The 25031-nt window shown below is 37.9% G+C and overlaps 1 protein-coding gene across 1 annotated transcript in view; it reads right to left on the reverse strand.

Annotated features, from left to right (window-relative positions):
• The window catches only part of RALGAPA1 (Ral GTPase activating protein, alpha subunit 1 (catalytic)), a gene marked incomplete at its 3' end in the record, with an annotated part of 56915 nt that extends 42646 nt beyond the window's left edge, over window positions 1-14269 (reverse strand). The window contains exons 1-8 of the mRNA XM_009697374.1: window positions 14200-14269; window positions 13505-13615; window positions 12924-12973; window positions 11366-11423; window positions 10635-10678; window positions 9501-9678; window positions 7673-7788; window positions 4675-4813 (exon numbers count right to left, since the gene is read on the reverse strand). Of these exons, the coding sequence (XP_009695676.1) occupies window positions 4675-4813; window positions 7673-7788; window positions 9501-9678; window positions 10635-10678; window positions 11366-11423; window positions 12924-12973; window positions 13505-13615; window positions 14200-14269 (766 nt within the window). The remainder of the gene's footprint in view (window positions 1-4674; window positions 4814-7672; window positions 7789-9500; window positions 9679-10634; window positions 10679-11365; window positions 11424-12923; window positions 12974-13504; window positions 13616-14199) is intronic.
• Window positions 14270-25031: the final 10762 nt, after the last annotated feature.

The raw sequence follows: 25031 nt of genomic DNA on the forward strand, positions 1-25031 counted from the left end.
CTATGCAAAACCTTTAATTTGTTATCTGAAAGAGATTTCTAGAGCCTTATGTCCTTCCTTGCATTTCTTTTCTAAACAAGTAAACACATTTCTGTTCATTGTTTTCAGCTTTTTAAAAGCTACATGCTTTGCTCAATATTTAAAGCTAAACTTCAGCAAACTCAATACTTTACACTTTCATTGAAAACTACAAAGGAGTTTTAAGTAGCAAAATAATTGTTAACTAGACTATAAAATGACCTATACAAGAAAACTATTTTCATACAGAATTAAGATTTGTCCAATTTCTTAATTTTTAAGAAGTCTTTATAGTTGTTTACATTACTAAGCAACAGCTTATGTAACTCACACTATTTTGCAGCTTTTTTTTTTTTTTTTTTGAGAGAGAGAGTCCTATATATCACCTATCGCCTACTACCAAACCTACTAGGAAAAGCAGATGCAGTTCAGATGCAAGAGATCACCACGCTTCCTAATGCATGCCTAGAAAGACCTCTCTGTTGGTCTGCAGCAATCCACAATAAAGCAATATAATTAGCAATAATCGTCATCAGTTCTTTACTGATATACATCCCAGCATCTAATCATGGCTACAATGGGAGAGTTTTAATTCCAAACTGTATTCTAGCAGCAGCTGCAATAAACACAGCTTCTTCTGGCCCTGCAATAGGTGAAAGATTAATAGAACAGAGAGAAATCCTGCTCCAAAAGCCACATGAGTTTTGCAGCTTCATCTAATGCCACATCTGCACTAGCTAATTTTGCTGGACATTGCTGTCAGAGCAAAGGTGCACGCACCTTCCTATGACTCAGCTGAAAGATGGTTCTGTGACCATAGCTTCTGTACTGGCTTACAGGGAATGTAATGAATGATGTCCAGCAGGATGCCAACTGGCAGGAACTGTGGCTATTTGGGGTCTACAATTCCATTTTCTCCATCCCATGTTCTACATGATAGCTCAGAACTGTTTAGCTCTTCTGGTTCTCTGCTGTGCTAGTGACAAAGATGCTGCCAGTGTCATCAGTATTCCTGAATCTGCTTTAGAAAACAGCGACAGTCCTTAATAACTTGATGTGGATGGAACCGACACGGGCAGTAAAAACATTACAAAGCTAGCGGAGCGGGGACACATGTTTAAGTTGCTCATAACGCACATTTCCCTGCAGGGAAAAGTATTAACAGCCCAGTTCAACTCCAGCCATCTATCAGCCAACTCAACACTGCAAAATGTCATTTCTAGGTTTCACAACCCAAGACAGGGTGCAGAACAGTTCTGCAATACCAATCATCAATTTGAGGTAGCTACAAAACCTTCAGGTGCAAATGACATTTCTCTGGGAGTGGCATGCCAACTCTGTTCCTAGCTCTAGAAGGGCAAATATGAGATCTGCTCTGATACAAAAAGCAGATGAAAATTTGTCTGAGTACCAATTCTGACATACTGTCAGAATATACCCTGCTGCTGGTGTTTCAGTCCCATGATTTTCACCTGGTGACAGCACACCAAAAAAAACCAAAACCAAACCAAAACCAACAAAAAACAGTAACAAAGAGGCATGGAAAATGATGGTCCTATCCAGATAGGGAGAGTGATAGACTGGACAGAGATGGTATTTCATCACTGCCTCAACTCTTCTATAGCTTGCAGTCCAGGAGTAAGAGATACGTTCCATGGTTTTACGGGCCAGAAGGCAGTTCAAAGATACTAACGGTGCTGCTAAACTGAGGAATGTTTCCAGAACAGACTTTAAACTTACATCTACTACTTTTAATGGAAGCACTACTTTTAGAGGAGGGGAAAAAAAAAGAATTACATTACTCTTGCATACCTTCCACCTAAGTAACCAATGCACAGAACACTTTTAAAAAAGCTTACAAAGAGTTTATTTACTACAAATAAAAACCAGTACATTGTTTTCATTCCGTAGAAAGCAGCAGGTTACTAAGAAAACTAAAAATTAATATAACTTAAACAGAAGCACATATAACAGCACAATCAGTGAAAGGAGGAAGAAAATGCCTGGTAGCACAGTATTTAAAGATGCAAAAATCGGTTCTCTCTGGTATCAGCATTCAGCAGGGCATGAAGGCTGCAATATTGGCAGTATTTTCAGAATGACAAGACATCCAGTAGACATGCAGTAAATGTCTTCACAGCACACTCTCTCCTGTAGCTTCACGATACTCTCTCAGAACATCCTCTCTCTCTATTCTCTTCTCAACTGTATTATGTGCTGCAGTTGCTTCCCAAATGTATTCTCCTTCACTCATTTCTTGTATTTTCACATTTCTGTCCATCTTGGAAGTAGGTGTCAAAGTTCCAGATGAGGACACTGACATAAACCCAAAGCAAAACAGAAGCTTATTAAATTGACTCAAGCAGCACAAAAAGAAAACATTCCCTTCCCCTAACTTTCCTTTTTTTTTTTCTGTTTTGTTTTGGGCTCCCCCACCACTCCCCTCCCACTCTTCTCCCTCTGGGAACTAGATGTGGGCTGGTGCCAAAAAGGGCAGAAAGCTGTAGGTAGTGGAAGACGTACACAAGGTAGAAACTGAAAAGGCTAGCAAAAACACAGCTATAATGGTGGACACTTGTAGTTTTGACTATGCTTACTTTTGAAGGCAATAAAGGGTTCAGAAGGAACGAGAAGCTGTAGAGAGCTGTATGACAGCCCACTTTATTGTTTCCCTGTAATTGAAGGAGCTCACATAAATGGCCTGGAAATGGCACAGAAAGGTCCATTACTACGATGGAAGAAACAATGTCCCTGGAATCTTACTGCCATATCTGTAGTTCTTACTAAACATTTTCTAAAGACTACAGAATCTAAACAGATGTTAAAAGACAAACCAAATCAATCTCATGGACTCTTCTAAGTCTGTATTGCTCTTCTAAGCCAATGCTCAAGCCAGAATTTGGAGGAGGTGCAATACTAGTTTCTTGTAACTGGAATGCTCAGTGCTTGTTACTATAATCAATGCTTAACAGAAAGAAAAAAAAAAAAAAAAAAAAGAAAAAATCTCAACCCAATATACTATCTCCAGTAAAGCCCTGTGTCAATGCTTGCTCACTAAAACAACCATTTTGATTTGTGCCTTATGACTTCTCCTAAATTAAACATTACACCATTAGTGTAAGAATCATTTTTAGTAGTAGCATTCTGCCTAAATGCTGTCAATTTTATTCAAAATAGACACAGGATTGTTTTCAAATAGGGTGGGAAGATGCATGCTAGAGAAGAACTTCTTAGAGGAAAAAATACTATTCTACTTACCAGCGTTTCTGTTGCTTTAATTACTGTATTCTTGCCCAAATCCTTGCCATTGTTGCTGACTTTGCACAGTTTAAGGCACTGACAGTAGTTTTGGAGATCTGTGCCCATTTCTTCTTGTTCCCCATTCTCCTCTTCTTTACTAAGGCCTTGGAAGTTTCTTGTTTACAGTTCACAGAAAAAGAGAGGACTACAGTAACGCTTCTATGGAAGACTCAATCAAGATCTTCATAGAAAGACAAAACATAATTTCCACATTTCCTGTTCGAGGATGTCAAGCAGCAGTAGGTTTGCTTTCTCAGCGTTCCTTATCATCCTTCTTGTAGCTACTTTATCACTGAACCTCTTCAGTATCTTCACACAACTGTTGTTCTACCGTTGCTTATGGCTGGATTTATACTGTTGCTTTTCCCCTAGATGAGAAGGTCCAAGGTTTGCCTTTCCCAGAAGAATATTGTTTTGAAATATCCACCTCTAAAGCAAGCCACAATCCAAATGCACGTACGTAGACTCACAGAAACGAAGACCTTTTCAGCAAACTTCCCTGACAGCTTGATTTTAGAATATGAAATTGCGTCTGCAGATCACTATTAATCCTTGTGAGATGCTGCCGTCAACAGGTAAGAGGAGCAGTGAGGTGTCCGTATTATTCAAGTAACGAAATGGCAGCTTAAAGCCTGCGTATATTGTACTGCTTTGCAAACAAGAGCCTTGAACTCCATTGGCTTATAACCAACATGTGCACAGGTGCATGCAAACCTGAGCTAGCAAAATCAAGATTTGCAAACAACATTCTAGTATGGAATAGGCTAAAAACCTCTGAGCAAAACTCTAGCTAGGTTTGCTTAGCAAACACCTAAATTTCCACTCTACATGGAAAGATAAATTCTAGCACCATCAGCTTTAAAGGTTGTGTTAAACCCTAGCTTCCTCTTCCTACTGCAAGCTCTTAACAAAACACAAGTGAGACAAAATCATAACTAACTTTGCCGTGTCTGAACTATGAGCAAGCACTGGATTATCCAAATGCTATGATTCTGTACAGATAAAGCCAACATCCCCCAAAGAACGGCACACTAACATCTTTTATCTCAGCAGCAGCAGTTTCTCTACAGAGCACAACTTAAATCGACAACAGAGGTCACATTAAAGAACTGTTTTACAAGAATATTTTATTTTCCTGAATCAGGTTAACACAGCAAGATTGACTTTAATGAAAGGGTCAGGTGCCTCCACGAATAGAGAAGTGAAAACAATGAACAGGAACCATAACATGTTCTCTCCTAAGAAATACTTTTGGAGAATGTTCTTTATGGGCAACACGGCTCAAGCAAAAACCTGCTTTGCTAGACTCTCTATTACAGAAAATGTAATGATTCTATGAGCTGTGTTAACACTTACCAAGTATAGGGTTATACAAGCTGGTCTCCTTACAGATGTTTGGGAAAATGGAAGGTAAGTAGTATTTCTTAAAATTTGAGAATAAAAATGAAAATCCCTTTTCCTGGTTTTCCTTGTTCTTCCATTCTAAACTCTTAACCTTAAAAAAAAGAAGACGTTGGACAAAGTAAACATCTAGAAGTAGAAGAGAAAGATGACTGATGAAACGTCTTCTTTATAAGTTATTTCTTTGGAACAAAATCATATGCATTTTAATAAACACTTTCAGAGAGATGGAACAAACTAGCTAGGAAATGTCAATGAAAAAGACTGTTCTCTTCCAAAAGGTTGCTTCAAAATGAACTTGAACACATCAAATACTGAAATCAATAGAAATACATCTGCTTTTATGGTCAACTTGCCAAGTCAGGGAGTAAATCCAAATTGATTGTTTTTAATAAAACTGGTTTTATATTTCAAAATGTTTTATAAGAAAAGGACAATTACCCGTGCTACTCTGAACATTTGTTTGACAATTCAACACATTTCAACCAACAAGTGTCCACATATTCATTATAATAGGTACTTGGATTCATTCGTGCGGTTGGCAATATGAAACAAATCTGTCAACCACAAGCGGCAGAAGATACAACTTTAAAGTTGAATTACACAAACCTACTTTCATGGATCATGAGTGCTAAGCCTACCCCATTATGAAATGTTTTCCTACTGAAAACCATTATAAGTTCTCCTTAATAATAAACCCAACATGCAGTTTACATCTTTGTCCTGGAGAATCCATCTGCCTGCACAGCTGGGTAATCTGTCAAGTGTAGCATAATTAAAACAAAAGAAGCTTTGGTTTTTCTTCCCCTCATGTGTCACTCCTTCCCTGCCCCCCCCCCTTTTTTTTTTTTCCTTTTTTCCCCCTCTATTCCTTACTTAAAGTCCACAGTTCTATTACGATCTATTTTCAGGGTAATGGGCCTTTAGAATGGAATATACACACATATATATGCCCCCAATAAAATTCAATAGAACGGGTGACTAATACATAGAAATTAGCCACATTAAGTCCTTTAGCAGAACTTGATAACAAAGAAGTAACTATTCAGCTTGAAATTACCAGTACCTGTAAAGAGGCTTCAGCAAAAGACTTTAGCATTTACATAGCGAACAAGTTCTATGACACCCATCTTGATGACTTACCTAAATTTAAATATAATACTACCAATTTATTACAGACAGAATAGTTGTCTTCAAGAATGCAAGGAGTATTTTTATTCAAAGTGAACAGTCACCATCAAGTTTACCCTACAAATCACAAGTATGATGATCTCTATTCAAACTGGGAGATGCTGGAAGCAACAGAATGACATCGCAAATTATTCCAGCACTGTAAATTCACAGAGTAAGACAAAGTGAAGTCATGAAATGTTTCAGTTTAACACTGGCCATATTTGTGCACTGTCCATCCTCTCTAGCATAATCTGCGAAGTATGAAGAAAAACTTATGGATAGATACCCAACTGAGTTCTGCTGGACAAGTCTGATCCAGTAGGCAGTACGCTGGAACACCTACAGCATGTCATGCAGTCAAGCAGTTTGCTGCGCATATGACTGCACAGCAGGCTCAGAAGCAGCATGTGCTAACTGGCCAGCAAATCAACTACACAAAATACAATGGCCAGGCCACAGCTTTTGACAGGAGCTCTTGCCATGCCCTGTCCTAAGCATTTCAAGTACTGGCTGAGATCATAATTGTGTCAAAGTACAAAGGGAAGGACATAGCATGCACCTGAGTTGCACACCGTGGACTAGATACTCATTCAAGTTTTCATTTTCTGTGCACAGTTCAGGTCCATAATCCGCCTTTTAGGTAGCTTGGGATCTGCAAGATCTTATTACCTAGTGTTCACACAGCAATGCCACTAGGAGAGTGCAATCTCAGCAGTGCAGCTACTTTCAAGCAGAACCTAACTCATAAGCTTTGTCAGACCTGAATCATTTGGAATATGTACTGTTTCCCATTGCTTCTCTTTTGAAGAGGTTCACTTGCTCAGCTGTAGCGGTAATCCTAAATTTTCTCTGTGTAATGTGCTGTATTACGCCTGAGCTTACAAGTCTCCTAAAACTGAAGTCCCAGAAAGTACAGTTAAGATACCAACAGGAGTCATGGCACCACCCCTGCAAGTTCTGGACACGAAATATCTTGTTGACCAGAAAAAACACCCAAACAAACTACACCCTCCCGTCACCCTGCAAGCTCTTGCTGGAAAGCCATAATGTCTGTGTCAGGCTCTAAACACCCTGGAGCATTTCTACTAACCAGGGCTTTCCAGTAGCCCAGTGTTTCCATTAAAGAATGGAGAGGCTGTATGGTTAATCTACTGCAATAGTAGAAATTCCAGAAAGACAGCTGGAGGAAAAATATGACCTTAAGCACAGACACTGGTAGTCCCAGACTTACAGACCATTAAGTCTGACTTCCTACTTCTGTTTGGTTTTGCCAGTTAGCCCAAGCATAAACCTAGGAAAAAGGCCAGCAAAACTTTGGGACTCATTAAAAGCCTTTATCACAAAAATCCAATGCTTTCAGTTCCAAGTTCCCCTTAGTTTGAAAAGCAAGTCACTGACCACCATAAAACCCACATGGTAAGAGTGAGCCTACTTGATCCTTCCGCTGGTTGAAGGCAATAGGGTGGGGAGGGGGAGGTGAAAATAGGAAGGGAGCTGAAATCAGCATTGCTGGAAGTGAATGACAAGTCTTGTTTTTTCTCCATGCTGCAATCTGATGCAAGACCCTGTGGCAACAGACCTATGAATCTTCACATAGACAACTGAAGATTTTGTAGGAGAATTTGCTTTTTAGGAAGGACATTTGAGGGAGGGGCAAGGGGAAGGAATGTTTAAAACATTTTTATATACATTTGCAGTGCTACTAGTAAATGTCTTCTCGTAATGGACAAACATGTGTTAGTTGTTTCATATCAGTTTCCTTGAAAACTATAGACCATACCTGAATTACTATGTATTTCAAAAGTGCTTCTAAGAAATAGCTCGTTAAATCTTCTTGTCCTTTATCTCCTGATTGTGGAGGAACAAGTGGAGTGATTTCCTCTATAGTCACTTGAGCTATTTAAAAAAGAAAAAAGAAGTATATCTAACATTTAGACCATTTCTTCTCATGCATAAGTATCTACCAAGTTATAAAAGTAGAAATATACTGGGGTAAGCAGAGTCAGTTAAAGGCAAAACAATCCACCCATAGACTAATGAAAGTTAGGCAATTTTAGCTAATAAACTACCATAGAACTAATTTCTTACATATATAAAAACACAGCGGATAATAACTAAGTTCTCCTTATGCACCTTGGGAATCTACCTGCCAAGACCCAATTTTTCCAGAAGGCCTAATCCATTTCTTTTGGATTTTATGCAAACAATAGTGTAACATTTGTGTTGCACAAATGCCAAGTCTTTATTTACATCTCTCATGATTTTGTTCATTTAGCAGTTGATAAATTAGATTTGTGTTAAGTTTTACTAGCTCTAACCTTCCTTTGCCTCTACAGTGAAGCTACTTCAGAGTTTATTTTTCTCTTATTCCTGTAGTTAGATGTTCGCATTTCACTCTCTGCACTCTGCATTTCTGTGCTGCCTACATCCCCTTTAGATTTGTTCCCCCTTTCCCACTGTAGAGGTATAACACAAGATAACTTCAAAACAGGGCTTAAAGTATGTAGCAAACTTTCATCTGCAGATCAGATGAATTTCACGGTAGGATAGCTAAGTTTCAGTAAATTTAATTACCAGTCAAGGAGACACTGCTTGCTTCTACGACCAATGCTTGTGTCAGCTTTAAAACATTGGGTGGAGGTGGAAAAAAGTCAACAGCACTTCATGTTCAGAGGAAAAAGTGGTTAGCGTCTTATTCACATTTATGTGAATGCACAGTTTGCAGTTACGACCCCATCCAATTGCAATTCATTAATAAATGAGCTTAAAATCCTACTAACAGGAATAAATTGAGTTGGGAGGCAAGAGGCTTCCCAAAGTAACCAGTATCTGATACTTACTGCTAGAATGAACAGTCAAAGGAAAAACTGTTGTAAGAATCATTAAGAGAAAAATCATCCTCTCTCTATTGATTAGAGTCAAGATAATGATCTTCACATTTTAAAAAAAACAAACCACAAATCTAGAAAGTATAAAAAGCTTATTTCAGAATGCTCAAGCCTTTTCACTGATGCAGACGTTTCTGACCTCAGGTTTTGCAATTTACAAGGTCCAATTCTTTTGGAAGATTCCAAGCCACAAGAATACCACAGCTTTAATTGCCTTGCCATACACAGACACAGCAGGAAGATCAACCATTTGACTTTAGGCATTGCCCTAATGACCATACATTCTCTTGAAGGTCATACCAGAAACTGCTTTGCATAGCTTGCTCCCTAGAGTATGGCCAAAGCCAGTGCAAATGTTCAACACAAACACAATCTGCCTGTGCAAGTCTGCAGTAGATGCAGCATCTGCTTGTAATTCTCAAGAACTACATAAAATTGGTCAGTTTACTTTCAGTCACTATATCTTAAGCTACTATAGGCATACTTAAAAAAAAAAACACCAAACCACAAACCACAAAACAAAAACCATCCCACACTGAAAACAAAAAAAGACAAAGTTACTATTGGAGGAAGATCTGATAAACTGCCAAGAAACTCATTAACAGCTCCATAATCTCCCTGGGTAAGTACATATGTTAGTTCTTTGTTAGTTCAACTTGCCTTTTCTGTGCTGAGAACTGAATTACACAGAGAATTGAGTAATATTACCAAATTACTTACTTTCTTGAACATTAAGTGGAGGGTTAATGAGATTATCCAGTGTTCGGGGGCCATATTCAGACTGTGGTGATGAAAATCCAGGAATCAAGCAAGAAAACATCCATAATTGTTCTTTACTACAGTTATTTTGAAGTGCTTGCAGCCACAAAAGAAAGAGACGCACACCCTCTCGCCGTATCTTAAAAGGAAAAAAAACGGAACAAGTTAACTTGTCCCAGAACACACAAAAGCATTTCCATTTGTCCTGGAGGAAGAAGGAGAAGGGGTATGGTAGGAAAGATGAGAACAGACAGACAGTATGACCACCAGCAACCAGCAGAGCCAAGCTAACACATCTGCTGCTCCTGCTGTAATGCAAGGACAACCCTGGCATCTTCACTGCTGTTTGCCTCACAGAATCTCTTTCACAGGGTCTTCTCTGAGAGCAGAGGAAGAAAACCAACATGTGTGTAGTCACTTGCTTGACTACAGCATTGCAAGATGTCATGTGAATTTTTCAGAAAATACGAAGACCATCGTAAAATTTCTAAATGCGTTCGTGAATTGCAACAACAGAGGGAACTTTTTGCAGCAGAAGGACCCATTCTACCCTCTTCCATTCCTTCTTCAAGAAAGGTGATGGAGTCCTAGAGCAGTCACCTCCTAGCTCTCACACTGAAGAATTTCAGCACCAGCCAAACCTGCAGGTGGTTTAGAGAGGAGTGGCATGGTTGGTTGCTACAGTACCAAATCTACATGTTACACTTGGGTGGCTTTTGTCCCATGGTCAACCATTATTACACTATCCACCAACAGGTTTTTTTGGTGTAGATAATCTTCCACTTCCAAGACAGCCTGAGCCCCAAAACCAGTTTCCTTGCCCCTAACAATGAATGGTTAAGGTTTACTTCTGCTTTAATGCAAAATCCTTCAAATCATTTGCACCCACTCTTAACTTGGCTACTCTATTACTACACATTACTACTGTGAGTAGTTCTACTGAGGTAAAGCTGATCATGTGAAGTCATTCCTTCATGACACACAAATCATGATATGGTTTTCATTCCTGTGCCTTTACTATAAAACTTGCTCTTATGTTCTTATTTGTATTTTTAAGCATTTTAGACAAAAGTAGTACACAACTTATTCCAATACCTTTAATGAATTTCCAGTGTGAAGAAGCTTCTTTAAAATCAACCCTAAAAAGAAGAAGGAAAAAAAAAAAAATATATATGCTTGTTTGTTTGTTCTTTCTTAAGTAAGGTGTCAGAGTTCTCGGTCAGACTTGATAGTAACTTTTAAACAAGTCCTTGGCAATCTCCAATTTAATCTTGGTGAACTTGATATCCTCAGGCAACTCTCTCAATGCCAGAAGGAAAAACAAAAGATCACCTTTCACAGCTTCCTCATAACCCATAACATCTTTCCCCAAGAACTTTTTGGGATGCATACATTAAAAGTAAATGATTCTCAAGTCATTAATGTGTATAGTATCAGCATTCCCCATTTACAAATACAGACCTCACCCCAATTTTGAAAGTCATTACTAAGAGAGAGAAAGTTAGGAAAAAAAATAATTACAAAGCAACTTTCCACCTGTGCTTGTTCTTTCTCAGCCACTGTTCTATTTCCAGATTCCCAGATTTAACTCTCTCTAGAAGAGCATTCATTAAATTGGTGTGTTTATTTGTTTGGGTTTTTATTTGTTTTTTGTGGGTTTTTTGTTTGTTTTTTTTTTTCCCCTTCTCCTAGCTGGCAAGACTTTCAAGACCATAATCCCTCTTATGCCACTTAAAGGTTAAGGAAATGAGTAGCACAAACTACTAATAGCTACTAATAAAAAATAAAATTTAAAAAATAGAAAGAAAGAAAGAAAATCAACTTACCAATACTATGAAATTGCCATCTCTGATGAATCCTTTCCGGAAGGAGTTGCAAAATTTTCTACAAAAAACAACCCAAGGATCTATGTTGCAGATACTGCTCTGAGAAGACCAAAGAGTGCTTTCACAAAAGCCACAGATCAGAAGCTGAAGGGTGAAGTTAGAAAATTTCCACGCTGCTTTCCCTGGAAGCTACTGTCCTTTCAAGATAATCCCATTCCTAAAGCTAAGAAGCCCAAAGGCTCTGACAGATTGTCTGGCAAGTCCTGCATTGGCGACTTCACACGTTACTGCAGTTTACGTGGCTCCACTACCTCTCTGCTCGATATTGCTACTTATAGCATAGGGAGTGGAATGGCATGAGTATCCGTCTCAGCTGCTCTGGTTCACAACAGGTTGTATTAGGTTATTCCACCTTTCTAGCAGCTTAAGCTAAGATGCTCAGCTGTCAACTTGCCTCTGTGGCACAAGCAAACACTTGCTTCAGCCTTCTCAACAGAGGGGTAATGAGCTACCTACAGCAAAACAATAAAGACCTGGGGCAATAACGGTCTAATACATCTCCAGCTAGACTGGAGGATGATCATCTTCAGATGGAAAGAAACAGCACAGTTGGTGACAGAGACAGTTAAAAATCTATTATGCAGCACTTCAACATTCATAGAAGAGGCATTAGCAACCTGTAAATAACCTGATTTCCCAAATGAATTCCTGGCCTCCAGCAGCCTGTGCAACTGCTTCCAAAGCACAGGTCAGCTAATATCCCTTTATGTAGGAACTAGCTCTCTTCAGACTCACTCTCCTTGTAACAGCTAACCCTACAGTTTTAAGTACCAACGTACCTTAATTAAAAAAAATAAAATTTAAATTTGTATTTGTATTCAACCATGTGATAAGCATTCATCAGTTTTCAATTTTACGTATTTTTAAAAAACACAATCCTTGTTCTATAACTAGAAGCCTCCATCAAAAAGGAAAGACAAAAACTTGACATTCTAAGCTATTTCTAAACTATAGTCTCTGCTCAGAAAATGTTCCAATTTCATTAAATTAGTTTCTAATTGATCAATTAATCTTAATTAAGTCAAGATACGCTTTTGGTAAGTATATTGGGAAATGCTATTTTCAAATAACAAATCTTTTCGTAAATAAAAGAGATCTATAAAAACTAATTCAGCAGTAGTAATTTATCATGAGAAAAATCAGAGATAACATGCAATCAAAAGGTCAAAAAGATCATGACTATTCAGAGGTCACCTTTACAAGAACTTCACAGTGTGTAATACTTGGGGGGAGGGGAAGCACGACCAAAAAGTAATAAACTATCTGCAGAAGCAAACCCCATCTTTTTCCAGTTAAGACATCTTCCTGCAAAACTGCAAGTCAAATTCTTTTTCTTCTCACACAAAGCACATACATTCAACTCTAAGTGAAAGGAAAAAGGAATGCAGTTAAATGTAAAGCGTATTTCCAGGCAACTGTAGAGTAGCTGTACTGTTGTTATTTAACCAGACGTAATTCAAAGCAAAACACTCATACAGGAATATTCGAGTTATCTTACCTCAAAAATAAAAAGAATAGAATCTAGTTCTTCTCTCTGAGACTTGTGACCTAGATGCAATTAAAAATAAGTAGAAGATACACTTTCATTATCAAAACAAAATATAAAGAACACTGACAAAGATCACTAGATGGGTAAAACAAAAACATACATTTCTACAACCTTAATTTTGCATTCCTTCTGCAAATAAAAAAAAGTATATTTCATAGTTATGGTTTATAACATTTACAGTTTGTATAACTTTCTATTATGGTATCAACAGCTGGTAGAGATTAAGTTACACAGTATCTTGTTAAACAAAACTTAGAATAATTCTGCAAAACACAAAAAGTATAACACCTTCAGAATCCTCACTTTGCAAAAGGGCAAAACCAGTCATCAAATGTTCCTTGCTCACCCCCGTTGCATGCACCTCTAATTGCTCTGCCTTTATTTGCAAAGTTAATGCTTACACATATTTCCGCACAGCTAATGTTGCCATTTGTAACCACAGACACACAGCTTTATTTATAACACCCTGCTTTATTTTCTAACAAAAACACAAGCACCAAGACAAAAAGTGTTCTATTTTAAATACTTACCTTTTTGTTTAAGACCTACTTCAATAGTCACAAAGTTTTCAAAGAACACATAATATATATTTGAGAAATGTAGGTCGAAAAACTGTTTGAGATCGATTGATTCTGCATTCTCTGAAAAACAGAACAGAACATTGTTTTTATTTCTTTCAAATATTCACAGTCAAACACTGCATACCATTATCTCATAGTAAGAACTGAAGATATTTAAAAGAAAAATTATTATTGGTAAAGAAGATCTTGAAGTCTTCATTCTTTTCAACTGAAGCTAATGAAATTCAATATGGCATGCCATAATTAGTGCCCAGGGAATTTTAAAAGAGGAAGCAGCGTTTTCTTGCATGTTCATTGTTTTCATGACAGCACTGCCTGCATACCCCAGTCATGAACCAGAATTCCATCAGGACTAGCACCGTACAGACGAATGTTGGTTTAACTGTTAATATAATAGAAATAAAGCTAATGATGCTGCCCAAACTCTACGACAGAAAGACCACCACTGTCCCCAACCGCAATTACGAGACACAATCAATTTTACTTCGGAAAGTGGTACAAGGATAAGTGAGGACCACCTCTGCTCTGTAGAGAAACAGGTTGGGAGGAAGCAAACAGCAGCACTGGATTCCCACTGCTGCCTCCTTAACCCCTCCAAGCTCCAACTGGCACCTTTCTTTCCAGTCTAGCCCAGTCCCCCTTACTCCTTCGCCTGTGTGGTCTCAGGAGATCAGAAGCTGGGTCCTCAAGGATACCCCAAGGCGCAAACATCATTGTGAGTGTAGAGGGAGGTGCTTTCTTGGGTACACCAGGAAGGTTTCCAGACTCTCTTCCTACAACCCCCTAGATGGTTTTACGCAAATCCTCAGTTAAAGAAATACACAATGATTTATCTAGATTAACTTTAAATTGACAGCTTTAAACAATCAATTCTTTCAAGCCTTAGTACACACTGAACCAAAAGACACTCCCTGTCCTGTTCTTTAACTACATAAGACTAGAGAAATTAAGTGTACAAAACTAAGAACAATAGTATGAGGCACAGAGGAACAGGGAGGCAGTATTTTAAGAGTCAAAATTCTGCCCTTTCAGAATATTGATGTGAAACAGAAAAAAACACACCCCAAAAACATGAAGAAAGGCAAAGCAAATGAAACCTTTACACCGTTCACCAGTTCTATATGTTGAGGCATCATCTTTCATTGCAGATATATCTTTTATAAGTCCTCTTCTAATTCTTTATTGGATCATAGTTTTTTAGAATTACATCAATCTTTATAATCTCACATGATTGGATATACAACTGGTAGAGTACAAAGCACAGAAACAATCAATTGAAAGGATGGCCAAAAGCACAGCATATTTTCAATTCTATTTTATTATGTAGCTCTAGAGGACTGTCCACTCAATTTTATCACAAACCTTGCTATAAAAGTTTCCAATACATGTTCAATTTTTGCAGCACCACAGCATTCTGCCAACATCTTGCATAATCAGTGTAGTGGAGTCAGAGTGCTCTTGGAGAAGACAGTGCTATATTAACAGCTAAGATCAACTCTTAAAGCAAGACAGCTTAGCTAACAATAAACTTAGTGGTCCAGAGTGGCAAGTGTGTGCCTGACCACCTACAGGATTACCAAACCTCCAGTTTTACAGAAACTGCTACACCACTTACAGATCTGCAGCTCAACCACTAGCATTTAGAGTCTGAAATATTACCATAAAGACAAAAAAACCCCAACAATTCCACTTCAAACAAACCAGACCATGATCTTCAGGCAGTCAGGGCAAGCGCACAAGAAATGGAGCTATGACTAGAGCACAGGCACAACCATTAGAACCGCTTCCACTCATGGGGCAGAACCCTAAATGAGTTCTAGACTATGGACAAGAAAATAGAGCAGGAAGCAAACCAAAATGGTTTGAGGTAAGAAGATGAAAGGAAAAAAGCAAGCCATGACTGAGACTTTTTGGGGAAAAGAGGGTGGCAGAAGATAATTTTTCAGTCCATATATTTAACTGCTGTATAGGAATTGCACATAGAAAGCAGTAGAGCAGTTCAGTTGATGTGAAGGAACAGAAAACACTAGTTCCAAATACTAAAGGGAGCAGAAGTGGTTAAACAGGGTCTCTGTCAATCACCGCACAGGAATGCTGCATTTTTGCAGGCACATTAAAAGTTTCGTTTCCGGAAACAGGCCCGCACATTCTTTCCCCAGACATGGGTCAACTCTGAAGCAAACAAATAAAAACAAACAAATGTATTCTTTAAAAACTCAATCTTAACACAACCATTTGTAATTTCTGGAGATATTATTCCCAGATCCTTCAGGTGACAAACTAAAGGCTTGCCTACATAACCAGCTGAACAGCGATTCTCATTTCACCATGTAATCACTGTGTGACACTCACATACATACAACTGGCAGTGTGGTAAGGTGTTCTGCCTTTCCAGGGTTCTGTTTTGGGGGGCAATTTCAGAGGATGGTTCTTTGTTTTCTTATTATTTTGTATTTGAGGACACTGTGGTGCCAATCGCATCAGAAAAGACTCAGAGGAGCATTGGTAGACCTGGATTATCACCATTAGCGCCTAGTTAAAACTAAAAGCATACTTTCAGAATACAGCTACAGCTTAGAAGAGTAGGATCAAAGTAAAAAATTCCTTAACTTTGCAACTTTTCTAGAAAATGCATTTCACTCTGATTTCTTCCTAAGATCACACTTGATAGCTTAATGAAAACCAAGTTTTTGAAATTCAATCCACTTAACAACAACTGAATTCTTGCAATAAATTCTGTCACTTCAGACAGAAGAAAATAAAAATATAACATTTTATTTAATGGGAATTTTGTCCTGGCTTTACCTGAAAATAATACTTTTTTAAAAAAACCCACAAACTAGTTCTGTTAATGCTGAAAAACAGCTTTCTTTCTAAGGGAGGAAAAACACACTTCTGCATCTGATAGGTTTGACACCTAGAGCAAAAGAGAGTGTCTGCTTATTGCTGAAGGACACCTACAGTGATTTAGTAAGCTGCTGGTCCAGAAATTTGGAACCTTGCATTGGTCAAGAAGTCTGGAACTTATTACGTATACCCTGACCAAGAATTATGGCGAGGAGGAGGAGGGGGGAAAAAAGCAGATACAACACGGAGATAACGTAGAATTTAGAAGAGTTTGATCTGGAAATCATCTAGTCTGGCTACCTGCAGACATCATTCCATTTCACAACTACCTCTATACTGAACACAATCCACGTGACTAATACAGGCATGGAGAGACTATTGCTCTCCTTGATTACTTTAACATTAAAACTTCCAGCTGTATGCTGCTGTTACAGCTTTCTTCATTAACTAAGGACATGATTCTTCCTTCTTAATGAAAATGACTCTAAAACACTCAGTTCACCTTTATCCTTCTGATCAACTAAAGATACAGTTCTTCAATTCTCTCATGTTAAACCATTTTCTCCAACACTAGGTCACTGTCTCTTCCCTATGCTCTCCGAAAGTATCACGAATGCGGCATACAGAGGTAAAAATCATTTCCTCTACAAGGAGCATATTTATGTCCTTTTCACATAGCCTTGAACCGGGAGTTCACAGGAAGTTGCTTGTCTGCTTTGGCTACTTAATCTTTTCTGCCTTTTTAAGAAGGGAGACATAGCCTTGTTTTTACATGAAGTGGGATTACACAGAAAACAAGCTTTGCTCCCTAACCTACAGTGCATTTATTTATTATTTTTTTAAACAAAAGAACTTTGTATTCTCCTACCACAGATTCATGTAAGTAACACAAACTAATGTATTCCTTGTGTTCTTGGTACTTATGCCCAGATCAGGAGGAGGGAAGAACTCAGAAATAGATCTGGCACCATATAGGTGCCAGACTTAGGAAAGTTTCACAGAATGGGAGAGGCGAAAATGGGACATTACTGCATTCCAACAATGTAAAAACTAAAGCTTCTACTGTACAAAGCATAGTTTCAGTACACTAAAATCCAGATTTCCAGCACCATTTACGGAAGCTGTTTGTCAAGAAAATGCAGTTCTCTTCATGCTTCACAAGAACAAGAAACATGGATCTTTGATTGCTGATTTTTCCTTAATAATTTTCTGTAACTTAAAAATGGGTACAAATCTGATCTCTATGTTAACTCTGTGTGTTCAGTGGTGCTTCTGTTTTGTTTTAAAAGTTGCATTTAAGCACAAAGAGACACCGTACAGCTTCTCTGTCCTTTTCTTCCTCCCATAAAATTTTTCTAAAAGTAGCTTTATTTTTTTCTAGGTTCAGCATTAAGAAGGTAAATTACCTTTTTTGGTTTAAGTTTTAGGAGCTGTATTCAGCTTATGGATTTCTATTCTATTTGATGCATGACACAGAGAACTTAACTAGTCTTCCATTTTTAGTTATCTAAGCTATTTGTATGAACCTCATTACAAGAGCGTTTAATTACCAGATCAACTGAAATTCATATTTCCATTAAACCCACTAAAATGTGCAAGTTCATTACTCCCCACCTTATAGACTGGAGCTGTAGCAAAGAAGGACTAAAGAAAAAACAAAACAAAACAAAACCAACAACAATCAAAACAAACCAACAATCAAAACAAACCAACTTCTGTGCTTACATGTGACTGTACTCTCAGGAACTTACATTCCTATACTTTCAAGTGGCCAACTCTTTTGAAAGTTAATTGTTCAAAACTTTCTGAAAGGTTACATTCTTTTCAAGTATCTCAGCAAGATATTCAAAACTTAAGTCCCCACAGTGACCATTTTAGGAAGGGAAGATTCTAGGCCAAAATTTTCTTGCCGAAAATTTGTTCTACCACAGAACCCTGCCTGAGAGTAAACTCATTTGCTCCAATGTTTTTATTATGGTTCAACTATCAGCACAGCCCTTTTTAACCAGGAATAACTTGCATCCACAGAAGTATTTCAGTAAAAATGTAACCCTTTAATATTACACATTAGGAAGAGGATACTATTTGAATAGCATATCATACTTAGAGTTACAATGCAAGAGTATCTTCTCTGTGCACTTAAAAAGATTACTTTGACAGATGTAAAACATGAACCGGAAAAAGCAACATAGATTTTTACTGTATATTTAAACTTGTAAGGGATCACCTGAGCCAGATTCTGTAAAGTTTACAGGTTTACACATGAAATAACCCAATCCTCTGTAGGAAGAGCATCTCAGTGGGCTTTAACTTCTATTACACACACTGCCCTGTTTGTTTTCTACATATTACCCTATAAATTATTATAAACTGCTCCACAACATCTGCTACATATTTACAAATGGGTTGAGTTCGCAAGGGAAATGCATCTATATTACTTAGATGATTGCCTGCTGTATGAAATTAAAATATTATACAGCACATAAACTTGTACTTTCTGCACAGGACAGAACTTTAAAGGTAAACAGTCAAAATACTGAACTGAAAACTAAAACAAAAACCCCTCCACAGATCTTAGATAATGTTCTCTTCAGAAAAGTTAATATATTAACATTCACCAGTTCACACAAAGCATCACAGAAATTTACATAGCACTTAACAGAATAGTCTACATCATTACAGATCAAGTTGTGATTAACTTTACATTTGATTTTAAGCGTTTCAGAATTTGATAGTATGTTTACACATATAATTGTTACAGCACATAGTGTAATGAAAACATTATCCTGTCTCATTCTGAGACTTACTGGCTTTTAAATCACTTTCCCTCATCCTTACCCAAAACCAAAATACCAGTGACAACTGCAGCAAACAATGACCTGGAAGACAGCCAGACTTCCAGTTCTATTTCTGTAAAGTGGAGGCCCGCTATAGGCTGAAGCGTTCAGTTATCAGTTCAAGTAACAAACTGGTGTCATTAGAAAGCAAGAGGTTTCTACGCATCCTCAATTTCCGTTAACATACAATCAAAATGGTCAATAGAACTTAGTCATTCCCAATTCTCCAAGCTGAAAAATTTAACAGCTGCGTTGCAGCAAAACAGTACAGAGGTTCAGTTACACACGGACAGTCTCTCGAATAGAAAGGCATGCCATTCAGAAGGGTTAAGTGGAAAACCGCCAGAACCAACAGGTGGCTCCGGCATAGTTAACAGACTGTCAACGGGAAAGAGACCTGATAACAAACCACAACATTTCAAACAGTGAGCTACAAATGCAAATCTACTAAACAAAGGCTTCACATTAGCGCTTACTGTTTCAGATCACTAACAGATATTTAACAAAAATAATTCTGTTTTTTTTTTTTTTTAAAAAAGGTAATTTTGTCAAAGAAAATATTCTTGAGGCTTTTGGTACTTAAAAAGGAACACGCTTCAAGAAATCTCTTAATGGACTTCTATATTGCATCAGACAAGTCAACTCCCTATCACCGACATCTTTTACATACAAAAAAAAAAAAATCACGAATGAATAAGCAGGTTAACAGCACCAATGAACACCATCTATACACAAACTGTTACAAATTTCACCACCAGTGCCCTATAGGAACGAGCAGAAGCAGCTGACAGCTCTCCAAGCTAATACTTCCAGGTTGCTTGCAGACTCCAGAATGGAGTTATGCTAGTCAACCGTTACAAACTGCTTCCATAACTCAGGCACGTTCCAGAACTTAAGCTTTTACTTAAGCAACTTCAAACCCTTTCGTAGTAATGTACTTATTCTCATTCCAAACTGCCAGAAGCTAAACCCACACACACCGCTCCTTGGCACCCACGCAGCCAGAGCCGCCCCTTTGTCTAGCCCGGGGCTTTGATCCCCCTCCAGCCCGTACCCTCGCAAGCCAGCAGCACTGGCCTCCGCTGCTCTCTGCAAGTCGAGTGCAACATTAGCCAAAACTCAAAAGCAAAGCAATTCTTCCCCCTTTTCTCCTGGCCAAAACAGAACAGAATGGGTTCCGCGTTAAGTCAAGACTTAACATCAAATCTAATGTCTTAAACTGCATGCAACCCACGGCCAAATCCATGAATTACAGCGGTGACATGTTCTCTGCAGTTACAATTACCAGGCCAAAAAAAAAACAAACCAAACCAAAAAAAACCACCAACAACACCCACCACACCATCACACACAAAAAAATCCACAACTCTTGCCAAAAATAACACAGCTTTGCACACCCACAGAAACTTCTGGAACTGTTATCTCCAAAGAAAATTCCAGGCAGCTAGTTTTGCTGCAGCTTCTCACTTGCCTCTCACTTTAACGACCATGAAACATTTTTCACTTATTATAGTATAAAAGGGAAATTACAATGAGTGATGTTGATGACATGCAACACCAATGAATGCCATCCAGCTGAAGCATTAGGGCTGACTGCCAGTGAAACAGATTTCTTAAATTAAAATCCCTTTAGATAAACACAATCTCTGTTTAAGTATATAGTTTAATATTAAACAATATATCAGAATGGATGTCCTATGCAGCCTGTTTCCTTCTGTCCAGTATAGCTTGACTTTTCCCTTTCAGAGGTTCCTTACACGAGATGTTGAACACCAACCAACCACCAAGAATAACAAAACAAAATAATAAAAAAACACCCCACGCTTCAAATACTTTGTTCTCTTAGCATTACATTTTTACAAGCATTCTCTCCGTGGTTCCAGAGATAAAAGCGGTGTATTTTTAAGATATCACATGCAAATAAAATAATTTATGAGAAACAATATATTCCTTTTCCCTTTACTCTGGATTAACAGATTACAGGCCTGTAACTCCTACTCTACCAAAAAATGAAGAAAAAGAAAGAAAAAAATTATCTTAAGAATTCAGCCCTACAAGTAAACCTTAAACCAAGTATATTCATTTGACTTGCTTGTACATAGTAAGATTACGCAGAAATCATTACATATTTAGGGATTTTAGCTTTTTTTTTAAAATAAATATATTTACAAATTCTGACTGAAATTACAAATTCAACAGGTAGTAGCAACATATTTGATATCAAAAATAGAACAAAACAAGAAGTCAATACCGTTAAGGTATAACATTATAAAAGGGTCACATATCTAGCTGCCTTAATTATTTATAGAGCTCTCAAAGCGCTGTTCTAACAAAAGGGCAAATCAAGCATGATTTGATGCTTGAAGGATTGCTAGAACAAGCTTTTATGAACTACCATTTTAAAACCACAGAATTTTAGTTTTATATTGAACTCTGATTAAACAGTGCAACACTGATTATAAGAACACCACTATTATTTCCATGTTATTTCCTCTTAACAATCCTAAAAATTGCAATTAGCTGCTAATTCACTGGGGACTGCTAAAACCATATTTTTCTGGAAAATCATGGGCTTTGTTCTGTAAGCAATACCTAATTCCACAAGGTACACTATGTGCCTCCACTTCCACCTGCTAGAAAAGTCTCAGTGATCCCACCTGCACTAACTGCAGCTGGCAGCCTGCCTTATAGCTGGGCCTTGCTTCAGCCAAGGATGAGCCACTGCTGTACAGACTGGAAGGGAATCCCATTCCACACTCCCACTCGAGGAAGGGAATCCCATTCCACGTTCCCACTCAAGGTTGATAGCTCTAACCACCGCAGTAGCTCACAGTAAACAAAGCCGTTACAGCCTTTCCAGCATACAGAAACGAAACAGAAGAATAGTTTGATAAAAAGTCACATACTGACAAGGATAGCATTAGTGAACTGTACAAGACATAAAGGTACTTCCCAGAACTAAGAAGGAGAAAAAAGGGCGGAGGGGATGAACACTTCCCTACAGGAAGAAACGAATACACCTCAAAAGAATCAAATCTCAAAGTTGATAGTTCCAACTGTTTTAAGAAAAATACTGCAGCAGGAAAACAATGAAAAGCAGACTACCTTCACTCACAGAGTACTGTGTCCCAGGCTATGAGACTTCAATCTCTTTCCAATTTTCCTTAGCATTTCTTAGTGACAGTAATAGTTATTACTACTTAGAGGTTGCCTAAAAGCTTTAACCTCTATTAAAAAAACCTTATGCCTATGGCATGCATAAATTGGTCTCATATTATATTTACTTCAACAAATACTTTAATCAATTCTGAATTAGCCACCTGAATTTCACTGAATTTTCCTTGGTTCTTGAATTATGAAAAAGGCTAAACAGAACCGTACCAAAGCAGAGCAAAGAACCAGCCAAAGACAGGACACTGGAGTGAAGTGGCAAAGAACAGTCATCTACAAAAGTGTTTCAGGGAAGAAAAAAAAAAAAAAAAAACCACCAAACCAACAAATGCATTTCCTCCAGTATGCCTATAATTGATAGTCTAGCACTCAGGAGCTTCCCAAGCCAAAAATCTTTTACTGTAACTTCAAATTTGCTAGGCTTTATAGACTTTATTTCCTAGTCTTTTTCATACATGTTTACATATTTTTCACTATTTGCCCCTACAAAAAAAGATTTCAATGTGAAAAGACACTGAAAGCTTTGGAGTTTTACTCTCATCTGAGTCATTCTCATCTCTAAATCCTCTATACACTGACTATAGCAATAAGACTACTAAAGCTGGAATGATATTTAGTGTAATGGTACATCACTGTTTTACAAAGACACAAAATTTTCCATGTTCCTTATACAGACTAATTTGCATTTTTTACTAAATTTAAACTGAGTTGTCACCAATGACAAGATACTTTTTCCTGAAATGATACAACTCACTGCATTCTAAGTTATCTTGTAAAAGGCATTGAAATAATTCCATTCCAAAGTACACTACTTTTAATTCATTTGAAATAAATGTCACTTGCCTTTGTGCAATCCATTCACTTTGCTTCATACTAGGTTCTCTGAAATTGTGCAGTCTCTTCTGGTCTTTAACCACCACATTATACTATCTTAAATATTTTTAGATGATGCCTGACTTGCACCATTGCCACACAGGATCCAATTGTCAATCTTTTACCATAATGAAATTTTTTAGATTTCTCCTCTTTGGCTAATAGACAACCATAATTTGGCCAATGGACAACCAGCAGTCCAAAATTCACAAGCACTTGCCTCTTTTAATGGCTATTCCGTTATTTTAGCTTACTGGTGAACTGCTGCTTTGGATGCCTTGATAAAACAGAGTGAAAACAAAAACTTTCCTCCCCTCAAGTCTCAACCATGAATCCAAGGCCACACTCCACTTTATTGTTGCTGAACCAAAGAATAAAAAGTACAGCACAAAAAATTAACTCTACTCCAATACACCTTGCAGGCCTACTGAAAGGATTTTAAATTTAAGGACTAAAGAAAATTCTCTCCTCTTCCTGGATGTGAAACAGCAGAGAATCCTCTTCTGGATATCCTTTTAGTCTGCAATATGCGGGGGCTAAGAGCAATAAACAAGACAAATAATTTTTCATTCATAAAGATGCTGAACAGAGCCAAACCAAGATTTCTTCCCTCCTCCCCTCGGACAGTCTGTTGGCAATAGGTAGCTTGGCTCCCCTGAGCACATGGAAACATGCCAATTATTATGCTGGGAGAGTTGTCACTGAAGAAAAAAGATAAATAGGAAAATGCAGCACTACATTGCTCAAGCTGCAGGATGGTGCCTGCATGCAAAGCCACCTCAGGCAGCCGTCTTATCTTATGTAGGCACATTACTTTTTTAATTTGGTCCTGCAGACCAGTCAAAGAAACAATCGGAGGAGAAAGGGCATAGAGCTTATGCTTTGAAAGCCAGTTCAGGGAACACAGAAATTTAAGCAATAAGGCAAGGAGGTGATCAGAGCAGAAGTTAGGCTTCAAATAATCTGCTATATACTCCTCTTGCATGACGTTAGGAATACTTAGAGAAATACCCTACTCCCCCTGCCCCCAAAAAAGATCTTGTTTTTGTACCTCGTGCATCTAAGAATATCTGCATAATGACAAAATCTTGTAGATGCATCTAAGACAGACAAACTGAAGAGCAGTGTTACATCTTAAACACAATCACACACTGTATTCTCCCAAACTTGGAGAAAGGATATGCGGGAGCTGTGCTTCAACAGCTGAGATATACGCATGTGTGTGGGGGAAAGGGGAATGGCCATCACATGAAAACATGCCCCAGCAGATTTAGTCTGTTGTACAGTCAGTAAGCAAAAACCTTAAATAAGATAAGAACATCTGCTTGAGACAGAGCTCATGGTTTGTACCTTACAGAATACATCCAAGCACTAACAAAGCTGAAGGAAAATCTGGTAAAAGACAAGCAACAAAAATACCAAATCTAGAACTGATCAGATCAAAATCACAGACTCTTTTGCAGACTAAAGCAAAACTAGAAATATTCAACATGCTTTAGCCAGGAAACCGAAATTCAGAGAGGTACTCAGTTTCTTCATAATGCTCTCTCCTCTTAAGTTTCAGCTGATGAAGTAGCTAAAAATAAATATAAATCAACATAAAACAAGTCACAACTGGCTCAGTACAGCTAATTAAGAAGAGTGGTAACATTCTGAGCCAGGCAAGGGATACATCTGACTACTGAAGTGTCTTGGATAACTAGCTACCCAACTGTTCACCATTTCAAAAGTTCAAATAATTATTATGT

Source organism: Cariama cristata, unplaced genomic scaffold (genome assembly GCF_000690535.1).
Source record: "Cariama cristata isolate BGI_N322 unplaced genomic scaffold, ASM69053v1 scaffold13443, whole genome shotgun sequence".
In the NCBI taxonomy this organism is placed as follows: domain Eukaryota; kingdom Metazoa; phylum Chordata; class Aves; order Cariamiformes; family Cariamidae; genus Cariama; species Cariama cristata.